Consider the following 22,124-nt stretch of genomic DNA (forward strand, 5'->3'; position numbering starts at 1 on the left):
GACCTAAATGTACTTTCCTATTTATAAAGGCGGTGCCTAATGCTGCTTACCTGGATTAAATTGTTTTAGAGCATTCTCCACACACCCGCTGTCTGCTACAATTCAGCAAACATTTGAGTGAAGCAAGGCACTTCCTTTAAAACCGGCAGAGATTCGCAAGGAAGTTACAGAGTCCCCGGGAATTATGGTACCCTTACTGGTAATTTAGTGCCCCTGGATGTAGGGCCTTTGCCTCAGTTAACTTGTTTAAAATAGACCTAAAAAACAATCTCCTCCAAGAATTTGGAATCTGGTCTCACGTCAAGCAAAAAGAGAATTTTACTTATTTTCCCCAGACACTTTTGATAGTTTGTCTTCACATTGTAAAACACTTGAATCTGCAAATTGACAAAATAGAATGTACTGTTACTCTCTCCTCCTCACCGTCCTCAAGAGACCCACAGGTTTACATGGAAAACATGTCTTCTGTTACCTGCGTACTGTATTCTGGAACCCTACACTTTACTGAACTGAATTATAAAGCTTTCAATGATACACATAGATGTCTACAGATGACTTGAAACTTTTCTCGAACAGCAAGAGGAGGTAGAAATGTATTTGATGGTGTTGTGTCTGAACATGAAAGGGTGGCATCATGCTAGTAGATATGTACCAGCAATTATGTAGCTAGTAAGGCCTCTAGAAGAAGCTCATTTCACTTACGTTGCTTTCTGTGAACTGATTGAGGAAAGCTTCCACATTTTATATTTTTGCAAAAGTGTGTGAAATGCCACGTTTTTCAGTTTCTGGAATTGTGACACATCTGTATAAATTGCTGTAAGAGAAAGCTGTTGTAACAATGTGGCAAAGGGTTATTATGATCATTATCTGGAGTATTTATGGTTACAATATGTCACTTAGAGTTTTTGTAAATACCCAAACAGCTTTAATATCTAGTACGTTGCCTTTACTTTTGTTTCTCTGCTTACTACATACCGGAAACCTACCTTTTTAGCTAGTAAAGTAAAACTTTTACCTTTGGAAGGGGGTAAGCATTGAACTCTTGACTTGTGATTACCATTCCCAAATCGTCTTCCACACTCATACCACCGAGGTTGACCATACTGCTCATGATTCCAAAAAGTCAAACTCTTCCACAACTAGCCAACTTTTATCACACACTGCTCCTCCCTTTTCACTCGATAGTTGCTCGCCAGCCTGCACACTAGATGCCAGGAATCCCAGGAAATTTGGTGCCACAATGTTGGAGGGGATCGCACCTGAATGCTAAGTGAATTAGCTATTCTAACTAATGACCCCACCAGGGAATTTATGACTAAAGCTTATCCAACCATCAAGGAAGAAGGTTAAGGTTTAGGGAAAATATAAAGATTCCTTAGAAAATAATGCATTTTACCATTTGGACAGAATCCAAGGAACTACAGCAGATTGAATCAGCAGAGGTAATCCACTAACCAGTTCCAGTGAGAGCTCTGCTTCTATTTTTACCTACCTAGAACCCAGCGGTGATGGAATCTGCTGGTGCGCATGAGGATTAGTTCACTGCAGTTCCCTTGTATTGCCCTAAGATTTCTGTTGGCTTCAGTGGTGATGATTTCCCCCAGTCGAAGAAATAAAGCCAGAAAGACCCACTTACCAGATCTACTGAGCATAATAGACTTCTAGAACGAAAGTGAAGTTAGACGCCAGAAGAAGTTGCAATCTTAACAGACAACCAAAGCCTTGTGCGTCTCCCCGTCCTTGTGCTGGAAGGCAACAGAAAACTGCTTTGCTTGGACATTAACTCGGTCCTTTTTGCGAGAAAAAAAATGGAATCCCTCTGAAGTAAGCAAGCCACCATTCAGGGTTGTTCCATGGATCGAATCACACTTATTTCGAATTTCTTGATGGAAAATACAGCGGTGTGATTACAAAATATGCAATTTTCATAGTACTCCAAGAAATGCTCTTGAAATCGCAAAAATGTTCGGGGACCCTGGTTGGCATATTCAGTTTGGTCCTAAAAAACACAATAAACTGGAAATTCCCTAAATGTGTGGAAAACACGATCTTAAAATAATAAAGCAGTTCTTACTATGGGCAGTGGCTGAAACCCCAAAAATGTCCACATGCGAGACGATTTGCTCATAAGTTGTGCAATAAAAAGTTATTTTGCTTTTTCTTAGGAACATGCCGTCCTGATAAAAACATCAATCAGCCATTCGGCCAGAAAGCATTTTTGAATTTCTATAATTTAATTATGTCTTTTTCTATGTATATAACCCAGAACTAGTTGCAGAGACAATTGAGTTTACTTAGTAGCAAGCAGTATACAGTAGTACTAAAGGGGCATGAGCTACACAAGGCACGATGATTCTACATTACACTGCACCTTGCAAATATGTCACTATATATTACCCGATGTAAGTACATAACAAGAGACCAGATCCAACTGAGCTTCTAATCGATGATAGGGCAAGAGGCAATGCTGTGGTATACATCTTTTCTGTCAATATTGTGTTTGTCCTCATAGCCATAGCGTGTTGAATTGAGGGTTGTGAAAGACGGTTTTTCTTATTTCTTGTGAGAGTGGTTCTGCATCTTTAAGTGGGCATTCATCATACAGACAAAAAGCAACCATGAAGGTTAAAATCTTTCGGGTAAGAATTATATTTGGGCCTTGATGGGTAGCGGCAGCAGTCTAAAGCTGTCTATGTAGAATGATATCTTGGCTAAGAAACCCAGAAAGCCTTCTGAAAGGTACACAGTAGTATAAAGCAGAAGCTCAATATGTGATACACGTTTATCATACATAAAGGCATTTGGACTACCCAAAGACTCCTTATAGATGTTGGAGGTGTTTGCTCTGTTGGTGCCTAGCCACGCCTAGCCTTGCCATTGACGACGACGGAGCCGCAGCCTGAGCAATCGAGCACGGAGTGTGAACGGCAGACCCCAGACCCTAGACGCCGGTCACCGGAAAATAAACGGCAGGAGCGGCGTGAGTTCTACGGGGGGGGCTACTGAGCCCCAGACAAGTTTTGAGACGTCGATATCGTGAGTCCGGGATACCCCTCAGCCCCCCTCAGCCCCTTAGCCTCTCAGCTCCACGAAAGAAAAGTAACGGGAGAGCTTGCACGGGCCTCGATAGGAGTCTTCTGCGCTGCCAGGATCCATCAGAGGCACGCCAGACAGCGGTGCAGCAGCGCGGGGGGTGGGGGGGGGGGGGGGGGGTCAGGTACAGTTTGAACATCGAGACAGCACTCAAGATAGCACCTGAGGAGCCAGGAGCCAAGCAATGAAGGTGCATTCTTGCATTTAGGCTACGAGAATCCGGGCAAATAATCATCGCAGTAAGGAAGCAGTAGAAAGGGGATTAATTGCCCTGAGCACAGGGAGAAGCAGAAGAGCCACCCCGGGAGAGGATAACAAGTGCGGCAAGGCAGACTGGTGGACATAAGGCACAACAGAGGTAAGTGAAAGAATTAGCGTACTTAAAAGCTAATTTTGAACAGTGAACCGTGAAATTAACTACAGCAGCATTTGAGATAAGGGTATTACAAACCTAATAGATGGCCCCGAAAAGAGGGCAAAAATTGCGCAAAGACGAAAGCCCAGGGAGGAGTAAGTTAATGGAGGGCTCAATGTCACTGGAAGAGAGCCAGGAAAGCCAGGCCTTCGTTATGGACAACAGCAAGGGGAGACGCAAGAAAAGAAAAGTTAAAAGGGTAACTAAAAATGTCCCGCAAGCCAAAAGGGATTGCACTACAACTGCTAAGCGGAAAGATAACACGGCAGTCTCCAAATCAATAAAGGACTTTGTAGGGAAACACTACAAACCTATAGAGCCAGTAATAAACCTGGAACACGAGGAAGACGAGGAGGAAAATGGCGCGGAGGCCAAAGAAAAGACGGGGGTAGAGGAAGAGAACCAGATAAGGAAAGAAATGGGAGAATACCCCGAAGAAGAACCTCCTGAGACAGAGGAAGGAAGGGAGGACCCCATATTGATAAACCTTACCCTTCTGAGCCAAAATCTTCAAATAGCAGCGCCTCATCTTTCATCATCGCCAAAAATGTATTCGCTGCAATCCTCAGAAAATGCAGGGCAAAAGGGAAATGAAAGTCAGAGCCCGAGCTATGTCTGAGGAGGTGCGCTAGATCAATCTCTGCAGCATCTAAATGGCCAAAAAAACCTAACCCAGCAGGACGTTATAAGAACTGGAAGTCAAGCAAACCCAGAAAGAAACAACCCACAGGACTCGGTTCTCTCTGTAACGCCCACATCTCCCCTGATGGAACTAATTTTGATGTTACAGAAGACATTACAAGGAATTCTAGAAGTAACACTATCAAATAATGGAGTGTTGAAAGCACAGAAATTGTTTTTAAAAAAGATTGAAGAGGAGTTGGTGGGGATTAAGAGTCAAATGCCAAATATGTTAAGCCCAGTAGTTACCCCCCAGCCCACAGAAGAAAGCGTAGAAAATGAATCTGCAGAAACAAATGTGGTAAAACTAGTAGCTACACCCCAATCCATAGAACAAAGTATAGTGAATGAATCTGTAGAGGCATTAGATAATGTATATATCTCCAGACGCCCAATGCTGATAAAAAGGCGTGGTGTGTATGCAGTGGCCCCCACTAGGAATAGGGTTGGCAAGAAGCGGGTCCCGAACTTTTCAACAAAGAGAAAAGGGAAGAAACTGGAGGGGGAGGCACAGTCAGGCCTAAATGCATCAGCTCCGACCTTTGTACCAATTGAACCCTCGCAATCGGAGATTAAAATAATAAAGTCTCCAATAGTACCGAGAAAAAGTCGGAGTAGTAAGGAGTCGAAGGAGAAACCCTTAACAACTCACACCATAAAGCAGAAAGTAAGGATACCCTCAGGACAACCCAAAAGTGGCCAAAGGGTTGATAGCTCACAATCTCGAGAACTAGCAGCAGGGGAAAGTAAAGGAAGATCGAAGGGGAGACAGCTAAAATATGAAACTCCCAAGAAATTATTAGAGCTTTGATAACAATAAATGGGTATACCTGGAACAGATACAGGCTGTGAAAAGGGGAAAGATGGCTAGAAAAATGAACCCCCTAAATAGGGCGCAGATTCTGACCCCATTCTCCAAATGTAGTAGCCTGAGTGGGATCAGCACAAACGATCTAAGACAAGTTGGCTTTGTTGAAAATAAAAATGATAAGGAAATAACAAAAGTGTCACTCCACTCGGACCTGGTAAAAATGGCAATTCTAAAAGCTACTAGTGAAATAACCCGAATGGGAATAAGGGTAATACCTGAGAGGGAAGTAAAAGTCCTGTCAGGCAGTACCTTTTTAAATTGCCACGCAGGTCTAGGGAGGAGACAAGTGAAGTTATTTAGAGATAACGAAGAAGAACGTAGCCGCATGAATATAGTGATAAATAATACAGGAAACGATGCCTCATGGGATATTTGGTCTCTAAGTAGCAGCTATGTGGAAGACCCCAAAGAGAGATATATGGAGGAAGGGGCAGAAGAGGGTGGCTTAAGTGAGGTAGAATAGGATGGGGGGGGTGTCGCAATGTCTAAGTCTCTTAACATGGAATGTAAATGGCCTAGGCAATGAGCTAAAGCGAGAATACATAAAGGAAGTAGTAAACAAAGTGGAAATTGCCTGCCTACAAGAGACTTGGACATGCGACGAAACCCCACTCATCGGGGTTTATCTACAATTGAGTCGTCCGGCCGCGAGAAAAAGGTTTGATCGCGCATCGGGGGGGTTAATGACCCTAGTCTCAACAAAAGTATTGAGAGAAGTAACATCGTTAGAAATGAAATGTAAATGGCTACAGGCTTGTAGACTAGAACTGTTGACCCTGGAAATGAAACACAAAATGCTGACTGTGATGAATGTATATATGCAGTGGGATAATGCAGCAGAGTATGAGAGTGAGATGGGATATTTTAAAGAGGAAGTCGACCTTCTATTAGAAAAATATGCATCGGATGTATTGATAATTATGGGGGACTTTAATCACACGCTAAACCCAAAGAAGGCTGACCTCTGGAATAGAGAACTGTTAGAGGTGTATGGAATAAACCATGCGAGTTTTCCAGTATGTGAGACCTCGAAACAGGAAATGGAGTTAGTAAATTTTCTAGGAGGTAGGGGTCTCCAATGTCTGAATGGTAGAATGAAGACAGATTGCCCAGCAGGGAAGACCTTTAAAATAGGTTCACAGATTTGCCCAATTGACTACATGTTTATGCCAGCTTGGAATTTCCCTCTAGTACGGAAATTCAAGATAGATCAAAAACAATTTAGTGACCACAATCCACTTTACTTAATGATATTTGGGGGAAGCAAGATGCCTAGAGACAAAGTGATCCCACAGGATGTCGAGTACCCTAAACGCGTAACAACACAACTTACTGAGGAATACCAGGAAAAAATGAAGGTTCTGCAAATTAAAGTTGAATCAGAAGATTTAGAGAGTAAAAACTTGGAATGGTTTATAGAGAAGATAGACCAAGTAGTTCAGTGTCTAAAAATAGAATTAAAAAAAGGATAAAAAGAATAGCTCAAAACCCCCAGACAGTCGAGTAAAATGGTTCTCTGTCGAATGCCAATCTAAAAAAAGGGAGATACGGGCAACTCAAAGAAGGCAAAAAAAGAATTTCACCCATGAGAGACAGAAACGTATAAACAAGCTGAAAGCAGAATTTTAAAAAATGGTAAACGATGCAAAAAGGTCATATAAAGAGAAATGCTGGTTAAACCTGTTAGAAGCAATTGAAGAAAAAAATTTAAGACCATTCTGGAAAATGGTAAAGGCAGCGTCGGTCCAAAAGACGGCGATATGAAATGTGTCGTCAGTGAGGCAGCCTGGGAGGAGTACATAAGGGCACTGTATGGGGCACGAGTTCCTCAAGATCATGTAGAGCCCCAAAAGTGGCAGGAAATATCTGAAGATCTTAAATCAGAGTTTAATGAAAAGCAAGTAGAGCATATAATAAGAGAACTGACGCTAACTCGTGCGGCAGGACCGGACAACCTTCCCGCAATAATACTAAAGTCAGAGGTAAAGTGGTGGGCAAGATTCTTCGCCCAGATGTTCCATATAATACTATCAGAAGGCATAATGCCACCAAATTGGAAGGGTGCAGTAATCAGGCCAATACATAAGAAAGGGAGTATGGACGCACCACAGAACTATAGACTTATTAACCTCCTAGATATAGAAGAGAAGGTATTTTCAAAAATTGTGTTGAATCGACTCAATGCATGGGCTAAGGAGTCTCAAATCATACCCATAGAACAGGGAGGATTTAGGGAAGGGCACTCCACAATAGATCACGGCTTCGCATTGTGGGCAATGGCAAAGAAGTCAAAGGAACAAAATGGCAAGTTATGCTGTTGTTTCGTTGACTTCAGAGCAGCCTTCGATTCAGTAGATCGGGACTGCCTATGGGAAACATTAATGAAGCAAAAAATTCCCAAAGACCTACTGACTATAATAAAGGAACTACATCGAGGAAACTGGGCTCAAGTTATCAGGGATACTGTGGGGTCAAAGACACAAAAAATACCCATTGCAAACGGCTTGAGACAGGGTTGCGTTTTGGCCCCACAGTTATTCTCCATATTCCTGTCAGACCTACCTGCCTACTTAGAGGTTGAGGGTAGTGCAAGTCCCAGAATGGACGGAAAAAAGGTGCCCTGTCTACTTTATGCAGACGATCTGGTATTAGTAGACCAGACCGAGATAGGCCTCCAAAGAAAGCTGAACGCATTTAATGTATACTGTGCTAGCAAATTCTTAACAGTAAACCTAGATAAAACAAAAATCTTATGCTTTGGTAAAAAGGCAAGTAAGTTTAATTGGTCTCTAGATGACCTTAAACTGGAAACGGTCAAAGAATACCGTTACCTAGAGATATGGTTCGATAATACACTAAACTGGCGTACGCATCTGGAAGCACAAAAAGCAAAAGCTCATACTTCAATCTGTAGTCTAAAAATGTTTAATCAGGATTATGGTGATTTGTCGCACCGTCCTCTACTAAATACTTTTAACGCAATGATACCTCCACAAGTCCTTTACGGAGCAGAAATCCTTTATTTGAGCGGTAAGGGAGTCTGGGACTTGGTGGAAGGGAAATGCCTGAAAAGCCTCTTATCTCTCCCACAATCATCCATGGCCCAAGCAATAAGAACAGAAATAGGCACAAAGTCTTGGGAGGTACAAGCACAAACTGCGGTCATCAGACTTTGGAAACGATTGGAAGATACAGAAGGTCAAAAAGTTGCACAATGGTGTAGGAAAGAAATTCAAAATAGTGACCTAAAATAGGCAAAAGCGTGTAGGGAAAGAATGATGCAGGTTTGTAAAAGGCTAAAGGTGGAGGTGAACCAGAAAACACAACAATTAATCTATACTAAGAGCGAGCTGAAATGTAATGGGAAGGAAGTATCCAGAAAGACTGATATGGGCTATCTAGCAAAGAAAAAATCAGTAGAATTTATGATGAACGCTTGGTCAAATGATAACTGGTTCCCCTATTTAGACATCCTACCAAATCGCTGTTATAGGCAGGAGATACTAAGGGTGCGGATTGGGATCAATCCCTGGTTAATAAATAAAGATCTTAAATTAAAAATGTTAGCTCATAAGGGGTACTGCAGGTGTAATCTGGGCACCAAAGGAGACCTTGTGCATACGCTCCTTGACTGCCTAACATTACTAGAACAGCGGAAATTGTGGCTGCGTCCAATATTTTTAAAATACGATATAAGAACAAGGGCGCAGTCGGCCAACCTCTTAACAGAAATGCCCACTCTTGACATTGTAATTGCCCTAGGAAAATATATAAAGGAGGTTCAGTGCCTTCTAAGAAGCCAGGAATAATTTGTAGGATTTTATGAATTTACCTGACTCCTTATAGCTAAACTTTGGAATTCTGTGAATTACTGAGACTCGACACCAAACCAAACACCCTAGAGCAATTTAATAATAATGCTACTCTAATTATTTATTGATATCCAATTTTCAAAACATTCCTACAGACTTTTCAGAGGGGTCCAAACATGTTCCTGAAAGCTCTTATAATTTCTTTAAACAAAGGCATGCAGTGTCTTAAGAAGAAACACAATTGTTGGTCATTATTATAGCAGTCAAATAATACAACTTGTGTCAAGTGGAAACAACAATAGCCTGTCCTCCATCGGTGGTGGAACTCTGTTGTGCACATAGATTTATTAAACTCTTGATTCGTAACTCCACTGTTTTTGCTAAATTCTAATTTGGGAACTTGTACGTACATTTTGGAATCTTCCAAACAAAGGGGCCCATTAGGATGGCGGGCTTATTGCCCCCGCCGGGCCGGCGGTAGCCCCTACCGGCTTGGCAGGGGCGATCCGCCCACCATCCGTCCATGATTCACCCCCGCCACATTAGGATGGCTGGGGGGTCCACGGCGGACGGAAAGACCGTCCGCCGCTTTTCTGCCGGACGACACGTCGACCGGGCGGAAAACTGCCACAATTATGATGAGGGCGGAGATGAACCTTTCCATGGCGGCGTTGCCGCCTTTGAAAGGCATGCTGTCTTCGCTGTTGATGGCCCGTAACAGACCCCCATGATGTTGGGGGTTGGGGGGTGCACATGGGGGGGGTACCTATGGTATCCCCATGCATTGGCATGGACAAGGTGGCAGGCACTGCGCGGTGCCTGTTACCTTGTGCATGCCAATGCACAACGTGCATTCTCAGCATTGTGGCGGGCGGTGCTGTGAGCACTGCCTGCCACAATGCTGGGAATGGGGTATGCCATCGCCACAGTGGCATCCTAATTGCAGGTGCGGGACCACCGCACCCCTGGTGGACAGTCCCGCATTCCATTACAGTGGCGGTCGGGCCCGCCATCGTAATGGATCGCTTATTGACTGTGAAGAACTACAGTGTTATATGAAAGTTTGTCAATCACCAATAAAAAGCATTATTTGTATCTGTCACTTTCACTCAACAGATTATTCAACAGATGGCGGTTATGCATGCTTGATAGTTTTTTGTGTGAGCAAAAATACAAGGTGGTGTGATTTATCACTGGAAGATACATAACAAAACAGTCAGAATCCAAGCCAAAATATCCTGCTACTCCTTTCCCTTCACACATAGCCATTTCTTACTCTGTCTTTCTAGGCTCCTTTCTTCTGCTATTACTTTTACCCAGTGGCAGCTGGTGACATTTCAAAGTGGTTGGTGAGGAAACAGTGATATGCTTGCATTCCCCGGCACATATGCTTTGATGACTGTTACAACCATTGATGTCATTCATAGTGGGATTATGTGTTTTATTTTAAGATCTGTTCTACTGTTTCCAAGAAAAAAAGCTGTCTTCACGCCATGTGGCCTACTAGATCGAGATGCTGAAGGAGAGACGAGGCTGCTCCCTCCAAGCACATCAGTTTGCCGTGCACCACTGTCAAGCCTTTCTGATAAGCCAGAAATTCATTAGTACTTCAGCTAAATTGAAGGTTGGTGGATTGAAGTGTTCTCAATCAGCCTCTCGCCATAACTTGCAGACCCCCTTCCCCCAGTGCTGTGATGTGGCTGCTCCGGCAAATGAGCGTCAAGCTAAAAGCAACAGAATTCCTCACGCTGCTAGCATTTAGTATCTTGACTAGGCGAGATGAAACTCGTGTATCTGTCGGCAAGACGACGAACAGTGATCACAATTCAATGTGATGTCACATTGTATCTTTTTTAAGGCCCTCTAGAGCGCTCAGCTGCCTTCGGACTAGGTGCGCGCTATATAAGAGCTACTTACAAATATGCGCAAGTTGAAAGAATGAGCAGGAGAAAGCACCCCCAGAACATGGCCAGGCAAATTAAGTAGACCACTAGGAACCCGTCCATGCTCACCCGATTCTAGTGCCTCGAGCATGCAGAGCTGTGCCACTACAGGCCGCGATCAGTAAGTGTCAATAAGCGAGATGCTCTATTTATTATGGACTCGGGCGAGTGCTTAGGAGCCACCAGCATTCTTAGTGCCTCCTCCTCTTCAGTTTACGTGGCCGGAATCCTCCAGCTCCGAGCATGGCCCGGTGACGTCACCAGAGCCAACTCCCCTAGCTAATCCCAACACTGCTCTCATGCTGTTACCCAGCATGGAAGCAGCACCTGGATTGGTTGGAGCAAGCTGGCTCACCACTCATCGTGGCACGAGGGGCCTGAGCTGTCTATCCACCTGGCTGTATGTTAGCTCAGGCTGGAGAAGTTTATACTGCGCATGTCATGCTGGCCTTCGCAAGACAGCTGGCCAAAGAGACATGAGCAGTTTAAACTGGTGTAGCCAGGCACCTCTCCTCCCTGCTCACAGTCTGCACTGTAGCAACTGCCCCACCCGCCTTGCCCTAATACTCAGCTCCTGCGGCTGGCAGAGTGGAAAATAAAATGGTCATAAAATCACTTCATTGCCGTTTTATTTTTCACTTTTGCTGTGCCCACAGCCGGGGGGCAATGCTCCTCTGCCCAAATGGAGCAGCCGCCTCTTGTTTTACCCCTCATGTTTATAGTAAAACTCCTTTGTGTTAAGATCTATAAAGTGTATATATAAAAACCCAAATCTAGACCAACCAATATATAATACAAATAACACCCCAACATTAATAGGAAGACATACTGTACAATGGCTATATAAATGCCAGTTTTTACATTGATGTAGGACTGGCTTCACAGGACTTTACCAGTTATCTAAGCAAATTATTTGAACTTCTTACATTCCTACTGTATTGAATGTTGAATATTTATCATCATGCTGACTCATTGTTCTCTTGACATACAGTGAGTATATTCTGTTTACTTTCTTTTTTTAAACCTTGCTAATATATTTGAGCTGAAAAATGTGCATCGAATAGTTTTTATTTTGAAACTCTAACCTGATCTCAATTGTTCTCTAGAGATTTAAAGATTCTGCTTTGCTTGCTAGCATTCTCCTTTCATACCAGAATCTTCAGAAATATTTTTTCCGTCTGATTGGTTTGTGTAAACGCACAAATGTCCTTGAACTCTAGCAACAGATGTCCGAATCTTTGCAAACCTCTCAACAAGAGACAGGAAATGAAAGCTGTTGTAGAAAATTAATATGTTCTGGCTTGTGTAAGGATGTCCAAATATGTAATGTTGTAGGGTAATGAAAAACTTGTCATCTTCCTTGTTCCCTTTGATCCCTTTATTTGGTCGCTGCTTAAATCACAGTACTTTATGAACAATACCTTGGGGTAGTTAAATATTTAGCGGTTTAACTGTTTTGTTTTATCTGCAGGTTGTGGTCCGGGAGCTTCTTGCCCAGTACACAAGACAATATGAAGAAAGTCCAATATTTGGTCTTCTTAGGAATTGGAAGAGTTCTCTTGGAGATAGCTTAAGGACCAGGTAATTGATTTAAATTGAATTATATTTTTAGGTCTTTATTTTTCTGGCAAGGATAAGTCGGTAACGTTTTTTGAGATATTTAATTTGGCTTACACTTCTCTACTGGTGCCTTTTATTTATTTTTGTTTGATATTGTCCGAGAATAAACTATGGATAGTGCTTCTGGATTTACTTGTTGGAGCTCAGGGTCATCCGTATGAATTTTGTGACCAATATTTTAACTGCACAATTGTTGATTGTTCTATGAATGCGGTGAAGCAGACATATGGCGGCAGGCCCATGTCATAAACTCAATAATCTGAGGTTTTACCACACTGATGAAGCGCAAACCTAATAGCATCTATTTTAGACATGTTTTTCTTTTGTGGGTAAAAAGACACATTAAGCATATTCACCACCTTCAACCTGTCATGCCTTTTAAGCCAAAATGCACTGTCTATAGAGGTTTTTTCAACCAATGCGTTCATTGGAAAGCAGAATCTCATAGGTGCAAGTGACGTCAACCCAAAAAATAAGGCCCCGGTTGAAGGTGTCACACATGACAAGGAGCCACTTGGCACCTATGACTTATAGGGACACTCTTAAGTTATGATGTTATTCCCTAAAGTTTCCCTAATGAAATTGAGTTAATACTCAATTCATTGGTGAAAAAAGTGAGGAAGCCATGGTCTATAGCTCAGAATTTCACAACCTAAAAGAAGCCTATGGAAAATTACTAAAATATATTTAATGATTTTGTTTTTGCTAATGCTTAGTTGAAGTATTCTGTTCTGATGGATATATCTAACCATAGATTCCGCATCATAGAATATCCACCAAGCAACAGACTGGATCCGAAAACTTTTTCACAGCAGAGCTCCCATGCACCACTAGGTGGGATCATGTGGCTCTGTGCTGGCTCCATTCTGCCGAAGAAGTCACGGAGCAGAGTTGCATAGAAGTGCCACCCATGTACGCTGACATTAGAGCCTTTCTCGCCTCTCCTTTCGACATCTTTCTGCAGCTTCGCTCCCTTTTTTGTGGGTTTTCCAGTGACTTTTACTCAATCCCACAGAGTGCTAGGAAACTATGTCCCCACTGAAAAGGACAGGTTTCAGGTCGCTGCAGGAAGCAGAAGCAGTCATGGATCTGCACAAAGGGTGTCTTTGGTGTCTGGGCATGGGACCCAACTCTAAAGAAGTGTGCCCTCATGGATCTGAAGATGATTCAAGACTCGAGGCAAAGTTGTACATCACTGAACACAAGAAGTCAGCAGAGCCATTGCATAGGTCCCACTCGCACATTCTAGGTCGTAGTACTGGACACTGTCATGGTCCTGAGGCCGCTTCCTCGAACCTTAAACTTTGGGCTTGAAGTCCTCAGGTAGGTCGAAGTCTAAACGCAAGCATAAAAAGACAAAGTGGGACTCAACCCAATCCCATCAGTCTGACTCCAAAGAGAAGGCGCAAGGGCATCACAATGTAAGTTAAAGTCTTTCAAGGTCGCCGGACACAGAACCAATTCCTATGTTGTTCCCAACATGCCCTGAATTCGAGGCTTTTAAAGGTTTGCAATGCTTAACATTTTCAATTCACTACCGGATCCCGCTGGGTCGACTTTGCGTCACAAGTAACCTCTGGGGTCTCAAATCAAGTTACCGTCAGCAGTTGCCGTCTATCTCCTAGAACCCATTTTTGGGCCTGTACCAACTCCTCTTCATACTCCCACTCTGGCTGCATGATCCACATGGTTCCTGTCACCCGAATGCCGTAGGATGATCCGAACTGACATGTAGCACTACAAAACCCCAAATTTACTGTACCCAGTGCCTCTCCCACATTGTAACTACCAGCAGTGCCTCTCCCATATTGTAACTACCAGCAGAGGCTCCATTATCATTTTGGTTCTGACTCACGCCTTATACAATGATTAACAGAACACCAGTGTGCTCAAAATCGTTCTCAAGACAGAGCTTGACTTACCACATTGGCCACCTTTGAAAGAGCATACATGGTTTACAGTAATGTTTTTTTTGTGGCAGCTAAGGCAATAGAATTGCACCTATCCTCCACTGAAAACAAAACAAATGCTCTGAATTAAATTCTACAGCCTCTGCCAATGACCTCTGAGCCCTCACTTCCTTTTAATGGGGAACCAATTGGTCCAAGCCTTGTTCTTGCCCACCAGTGAATCGGCAGGTGGCCAGCCATCACAGTCGCTGATGACCCAGAGTTCCTCACCAAGTACCCCGCCCCAGAAAATCATATTGTACAGGACTCTATCTGTAAAGTAAATTCAAACACACTCTCAACCACTCCTCCAGGTAGGGAATCCAGGAGGATAGAGACTTTTGGCAAATGTATGTTTTCTTTCGCCAGTCTAGAACTGCAGTCAGTAAATGCAGTTTGTCTGCTAAGCCGCTCCACATATGCCTGATGGGACATGGTCAGCGAGATCTTTCCATTGGTCATGGAAGATCTTAGGGCCCCTTGGTCCCAAATGATATACGATGGACAGGACATGGCCAAATATGCTATGGCACAGTCCTCGAATCTACTGACTTTTCTGGAGCTTATTAGACAACACAGTTCCAAAACCAATGTTTCTGCATTGTTCTATAGAAGCTGGTCCACATGTATCAGCTGTGATACGCTGTTCGAGGATGAAGACATAAACAGCTGTGCATTGAAGAGCGTGATTGAAGGCAGATGTGCCCAATGGAAAGAAGAAGATTTGTGTGAGCTAGCTTTTGTTGGTAATCTTCTAGCGTAGTTGGCAAGTCAATCAGAGCTAAGATGCAAAACTTTGCTTCATAGGGGTTTGATTCGATTGGGCTTCCCCTGCTCATAGGAGGGGCCAGACTTTGGAAATCACGCTTTAAAAGCCCTGGTGGCTTAGGCACTATGGCACGCACCTGGGCAAGGCACGGGCCAAGCGTGGGCCCGTCTGTGCCCAGCCGAGGCCGGGTCTCCCTTTCATCGGTTTCTTGGGATAAGTAATACTCCCTGTTATTAATCTACCTGCGGCCTTTCAGCACGGTGTTCAGTATATTCACCAGTTCTCTGACATTCATCTGTGAGAGGGGTATGTAGGAGAAAGGGGACGCAGTAACCATGGTGGATAAAAGTCCCAGAACTCAGAACTCTATCATGAACTTCCTTAATGATGCAGTGGGGGCTTTATCTGTGGAGATCAATTGGCCTCCTTTTCCTGAGATGCAAATAGCGTGGCTACCTGTGATGAGGTCCAGCCCCTGAGTATAGCTGCCCGGGCTATGTCAAATATTCCTCTTATTAGTAGGCCCAGGGAAGAGCTGCCTCTGCCAGAGTTAAATTCTAAGACTCGTACTATTCCCACTTTCACTCAGGCCGTTGTTTCATATGTGACTGTGAGACCAAAGAATAAGGCCCCTCCATCTGTGATTCGGCCACCCTTGGTGAAAAAAGCTGGGAAGAAAAGCAAGAAGCCAATTGATATGTGGATCCTGGTAGCTCTCAAACTTTCTTACAGGATGCTGGCTTAAACACTTTGGGCGTTGTTGAGTCCCTTAGTGCTTGTTTGAACAGCCTGGAGGATAGGTTAGGGGAAATGTTATGTTATGTTATGTTAAAATGGTTTTTGTAGAGCGCACGGCTACTCAAAAAGAGTGTCCCGGCGCTTTTAATTGAAGAAGGCTGCAGAAAACTAACATAACACATTAAAAAGGAAAGTATCACAGGGAGAAAAACAAACAAACAAGGAGGCCTACTGAGTGAACAACCAGGTTTTACGGTCCTTTCTGAAAGCTAGTAGGCAAGTGGCTCCCCGAAGTGAAAGAGGCAGAGAGTTCCACAATTGGGGCGCCAGCAATCCAAAGGAGCGAATGAAAGGGGGCTTGGGCAACATAGTTATCCTATTGGAGAACCTGGAGCATGGAATTTGTCATTTGATGCCCTCACCTAGCACTCCACCACACGTTCCCAACTCATAGCACACCAGGTTACCTTGTGCTCCAATTCCAAAAGCCATTTCAGATCTAATGTGATGCCCCCTCCCAGAGCACCCAGGAGGGTGCTCGTTTTTCTAACATCTTGCCTAACATAGAGAGAAATTGTCTACTTCTGTTAATAACATTCCCATAGGTGCCCCTGTAGCTCCTAGTGCTTCTGTCTCTACTAGAGGAGGTTCTCCCTACAGTTCTAATTGCAATTCTGCCCAGGCCCATATATCTAGTACTAATGCCTTAACTCTCACGAAGATTGACTTGCACTTACTCCCTGCCTGAACACCCTACTTTCTTGTTATGGGTAACGTGCCACCTCTTGGGGTGGGGGTGGTGGAAGAGAGCTACAGCAAGCTTAAAAATAAGGTAACCCCCGAAACAAAATGGGAAAATATGGCAGCCATGGCTTACTTACTATGGCCTGACACTCATGGATTCACAGTCGTTCGGGGGAAAGAGGGGATACACGGGGGAGGGGAGATGAGGGATTCCGTTGACAGACAATATTCGTTGTTGTTGATTATTTATGTGCTAAGATTGTTTGACCTCACTCCACCTGTTGTGAAAACAGAAACAAGATGCTTTGTATATCCGATGTGGCTTTGCAATGTGATTAAGGAAATGCTAATAAATACATTCCAAAAAATATAAGGTAACCCACTGTCTCTTGATTCAGCTGGTTCTCTTACCTCATTGTTATACAAAGAGATCATTATGGTGTGCAGGGTGGGATGGATTGGGGATTTTTCTAAATCCAGCACAGGTGACTGTATCGTGGTCAGTTTTCGAAATCCCATGTTGGTGGAACAGGCCTTATTTAACAGTAGGCCTAATCTGTCAATGTGGACTGACATTTTACCTTTCCCTGGGTTTCCTTTACCCTCCTCTGGCTGTTAGGTCCCATCTAGAGGCGTCATCTAGCCAGTTTAGGCAGGAAGGGTGCCCAACTTTGCCCTGCATAGAACCCTGCCCTTATATCCAGCTCAGTAACAGATTTGCTCCGTTAGCACAGCTCCATGAGCGAGACTAACGTATAGCCAGAATTAAGACTGTATCTGGCACAGGGGGTGAGGCATTGTCCCTGACCAGTAGGTCTCTTGGGATATTGTGCTGGAATTTTGCTGGGGTTGGTAATATTCTGCTAGATGAGCATAAGATGAGACTGCTGAAATCCTATATGGATATTCGCCTCCAAGAGACTTTGGATGTTTCAGGGCACCTTTTGATTAATCTAATATTTTATGTGTGCTTTTAATTTTTCCCAACAATACCAGGCTGCTAGTGATACATGTTTACAATTCTGTTTCGATTATTGGCACCCTTGTTACAGAATTAAGACATTTTGTGGGAGAATATTTTATGGTCTTGTCTAAACCTACATTGATCTGATTATTAGGAGTTTTTAATTTGCACCCATTCATGTAGTGTGGTCCTAATTTGGGGAACAATGTCTCTTACGCTCACTCTGATCATATGCATTTTACTCATTCCCGGCAGGGGGATTTTTTAAATGATTTACTGGCGGAATTTAACCTCCCTAATCTATTGACTAGGGAAGAGTTTAATTCTGTTGATGTAATATTCCAGAGTAGAGGGTGCCCAGCAAAATGGGAAAGGAAATGGACCCCATGGGTAAAATATAGAAATTAACAGTATGGCGAGGGAGAAATGCAGACACGGGTGGACCTAGAATGGGGAATGGTGATTCGGGTGATTTCATATGTAAACGATATGCCATCCTCCTTGCGGAAACGCCTGATGTTACCCTGCATCTGTACCCTTGTAAAGAGGTACCAGTGATTGTTTAGTAAAAAGACGTTTTAAAAAATGATTCTGCTGGTGTAGTGCCCACAGTTAAAGGTAGAGGTCTTAGCACCACTATTGATTTTATCTTAGTGTCAGCTAGCTTATTTTCCTTCCTTATTAATTTTAAATCAGTATAGAGCGCCCACTGTGATCACAACCCGTTACTTGCAGAATTCAGATGGGATGATTCATTTGGCAAGAAATCCCCGTTGTGTAAGGAGACTCTCATATTAAAGGAGCAGGGTTGTAGAATAGACTGGGTCAAGGTAATTCCAGATGATTTTTTAAAGAACTTGGTAATGACCTGCCATCCTAATTTTGATACCTGTTTAAAGACAGATCTTTGATCAAGATATCATGGATTCATTTAAAGATATTGGTCACCTCATAGTTTTGGGCCTAAATGGTTTGATAAGAAATGATCCAAGGCCCATAAATTTGCTGGAGGTTCTACATCAGAAAACCCAGAACCCAAGTGGCAGTGAAGGAGGCCAGGAACCTGTATTATGTCGCCAGCAAGGAGCGAAAAGCTTCCCTTAAACGGGAGGCCTGGGAACAGTTAATGGCTGCTTTCTCGCTTAGGGATAGCTTGGCTTTCTGGAGGGGGCTGAATCAGCCCCCTTTTCATGCGGACACCACGCTGGATATGGTTCTAACTATTCAGGCTCAAGCATGAGTCTCCCGTTTTGAGTCTATCTATGAAGCTGAAAGCTCATCCTGTTCACATTTTCACCCCTCTAGGAGGAAGATGCTTTTAACTGGGAGGAAGTAAGAGAAGCTATTTTGCTCTTTCGTCCGGGAAATCCCCAGGCACGGACGGTGTCCCCGGGGATCTTAATACATCTTGAGTGGATCACTGGGCCCCTCGTAGACAAATTACTTAATCTTGGTAAAAATTGGAGATTGTTCTGGTTTATAAAAAAGGGAGCAGAGCTGATCCAGCCTGCTATAGACCCATCTCTTGAGTAGACGCGGAAGTCACAATTATTGGTAGTGTCCTGCTGAATGGGATAACAGCGTGGGCAGAGGCGAGTAACATACTGTCAGATATTCAATACGGCTTTAGACCTGGCAGGGGGACGATTGAACAGAATCTGAACCTTTATCTATTGATTAACAAGTACACTGCAGGTAAGAAAGTTACCCTCCAACTGGCCTTCATAGACTCCAGCACGACCTCTGACACGGTCAACAGATCGAAGCTCTGGACTGTGCTGGATTCCATGGGGGTGGATAATGCACTTGTCACTTTCCTGCACGATTTGCACAAGGGGCTTGAGGTCTCCATACGATATGGCCTGAATAGGCAGGGCACTTTGCACTTTTAGTTGGCATGGGGAATTTGTCAGGGTTGCACATTAGCACCTTTAATTTTTAGGTCCCGCCTGCTCTGCTCTAGGAGAGGGCCTCCTGGAATCACTGCAGACTTCCAAGAGACTTTTCCGTGTGGATTGGACTCCTTCCATTCATTCCATTGGCCTTTGCATGTGGCTTTCAAAAATGAAAGCACGCAAATGGCCAAAGGCCGGGGTATGTCCCGCCTTTTCTCTGAACGTTCACTCCCATGGCATGTGGGCCTCGGGAGCGAGCGCAGTGAGCAGCGGCACGCAGTGTGCCAGCTGCCTTCCTAAAATTCCTTTCAGCGCACGCGCGCACCACTCTTTTTTTTCTGTGATGACGTGCTTTTGTTTTGCTCAAGGCTGTGTTACCTCTTTTAGTTCAGGCGGGCTTTGGATTTGCTTAAGGACACCATTTGTGGAGCTTCTAAGCGTTATAACCAAAATAAACATGTTGACCATGGCCGGGGCTTCAACATGCAAGCGTTCGTATATTGTAAGAAGCCACACACTGTACAGCATCCTACACTGCTTTGGCCACCACAGCGCCTGTAAGGCATGACTATTTTAGCCCGCATTCAAATAATAATCTTTAAATGCCAACCCTTATCATCGACGCATATGCTATTTTTAACGTCTCTTGTTTGGCTAGCCATGCGTTAGGTTAAATTAAAATTGTATGGCCCTGGAAAAAAATAACAAACGGTACCAGCCAATATTGCTATAGTCAAGTTAATGTAACAGCACATGACTTTTACTTATACTTCATTGGTGACACTAGGCATTACTGGTGAGTTGTTCTCCTTCTGTTAGTGTTAAGTGAATACAACATTAGCCTTGCCCGTCAGAGAGCACAGCTCTCACTTTGATTAACCTAAATAGTATGGGCGACAGCTTGATAGTACTTTAGTAGCGTCTGTGTGGGGCTCTCTTGAGTTTGCTGAGTTTTGAGTTTCTTTTTTTTTACTCCTGCTTTCGTGTTCTTGGTGCTGGGCAGTACTTTATTCTTTAAGAAGTATTTAAGTTGTGCATTTTGTTCAGTGGCAAGAGTTCAAAGCAGCTGCCAGTTTGTCAGCGATCTTCACCCAGTCTATGCATGTTCTGTGGCTACCTTGCTTATATGTGTTCTTTGATAAATGAAGGAGATATTTTGTTTAGCTTTAGGGTCAGGCATTGCTGCTGACCTTATTGCACATTCCTGGAATTTTATAAGTTACAAATGTTTTGTTAGCTTGACTTAGTGCCAGGGTTCCCATGGCTGGTTACTGAAAACAATATTTGAAGTGTCAAGAAGCCAGGATTGCTCCTTGTTTTCCTGACACTTTGTGGGCGCCAGTTATGTTTCATGTCTCCAGTGTACATTGACTGGATATGTGTAGTAGGGAGAAATATGGAGGTACTTAAGCAATGGCTCTGGCTGTTGCTTTTGGCGCATGGGTCTGGCATTGTCACTGTAGGAGAGTAGGGTCTGCTATCCTATGGTCACCCCAATTTTTGCTTTTTGCTTTACTGGTTTTCGACTTAATGTGGCTGTGGGCCTGCTAATCAGACCCACAGCCTGCTGTTCTCTCTCTAAATTCACAGACATGTACTATAGGTACACCACCAATTTGGTACTGGACACCTTATCAGCCCCTGTACCATGCACTATAGGTGCCCAGGGCATAGGTGCATCCAAGGCCTACCAGGGGCTGAAGCATATCTTTTGCCACCCCTGGCTGGTACTTAAATCGACACAACTGGCTGTTCACACAGCTGGGGCAAGGTGGTGTACTCACCCCATGCATAGATATAGTATACCTATGTCTAAACCTATATCTGGACACATATGCACCTATAAGTTACTCCTATGGAAGGCCTTTACGATCCTGGAGGCAGAGTGCTTGGTTTTATGTGAGATGGTGCTCTAGCATGAGCTGAGCCTGTCTGCAGTGTTCGGAACCATTTCCTTACTACTGTTCCAGTGATACTGCCATACCATATACTCTTAAGTGCATTATAATCCTCGCGGTTAATGCTAACTTTGGTTTGGCTTTATCAAAACATGTCGTGTTTGGTGTCATACACTTTGGAATACTACCCCCTCGCCAGTTCTGGCGATGGGGGTAGCATTCCACCCTTCTAGAGGGAGAAGACATGTTACTTTACTTAAAACGCGGTTAATCCTAACCAGAGCCTCAGCATCACAAAATGGATGCTGCTGCCCCGACACAAGTCTGACCTCCTGCTGCTGACCGAAACTTGGCTGGGGAGGCCTGGACAAAGGGTTTCCTGTCACAGGGAGGTGTTACACACCCCAGACAGGAGATAGTGGATTGGAGCAGGGAGGGTTGAAAAACTAGACACTGCCTGGGGCGCACAAGGTGTCCCAGGCAAAATCCAGTCAAACTGCTTCTGGGGCACTCCAGCCCCAGTCCTGGCACGAAACTGGACAAAGGGAAAGGGGTGTAACCACCCCCTTCCTGGGTCTCACCCATAGGAGGGACCTAGCAGGTAATCCAGCCCCTTGATTTGACATAAAAGTAGGAGCTGTGCAGATGCACATCAGATTATCCTGACTGAAACTTATGAAACGAAACTCTGAACCCTTCGACATCCCACTCGACGTGGAAGACTGAAGAATC

General features: G+C 43.9%; 1 protein-coding gene across 1 annotated transcript in view; it reads left to right on the forward strand.

Annotated features, from left to right (window-relative positions):
• ACOXL (acyl-CoA oxidase like) overlaps positions 1-22,124 on the forward strand; it is a 969,051-nt gene that overhangs the window by 635,598 nt on the left and 311,329 nt on the right. Inside the window, exon 14 of the mRNA XM_078648763.1 lies at positions 12,287-12,396. Coding sequence (XP_078504889.1) covers positions 12,287-12,396 — 110 coding nt within the window. The remainder of the gene's footprint in view (positions 1-12,286; positions 12,397-22,124) is intronic.

Source organism: Lissotriton helveticus, chromosome 6, assembly GCF_964261635.1.
Source record: "Lissotriton helveticus chromosome 6, aLisHel1.1, whole genome shotgun sequence".
Taxonomy (NCBI): domain Eukaryota; kingdom Metazoa; phylum Chordata; class Amphibia; order Caudata; family Salamandridae; genus Lissotriton; species Lissotriton helveticus.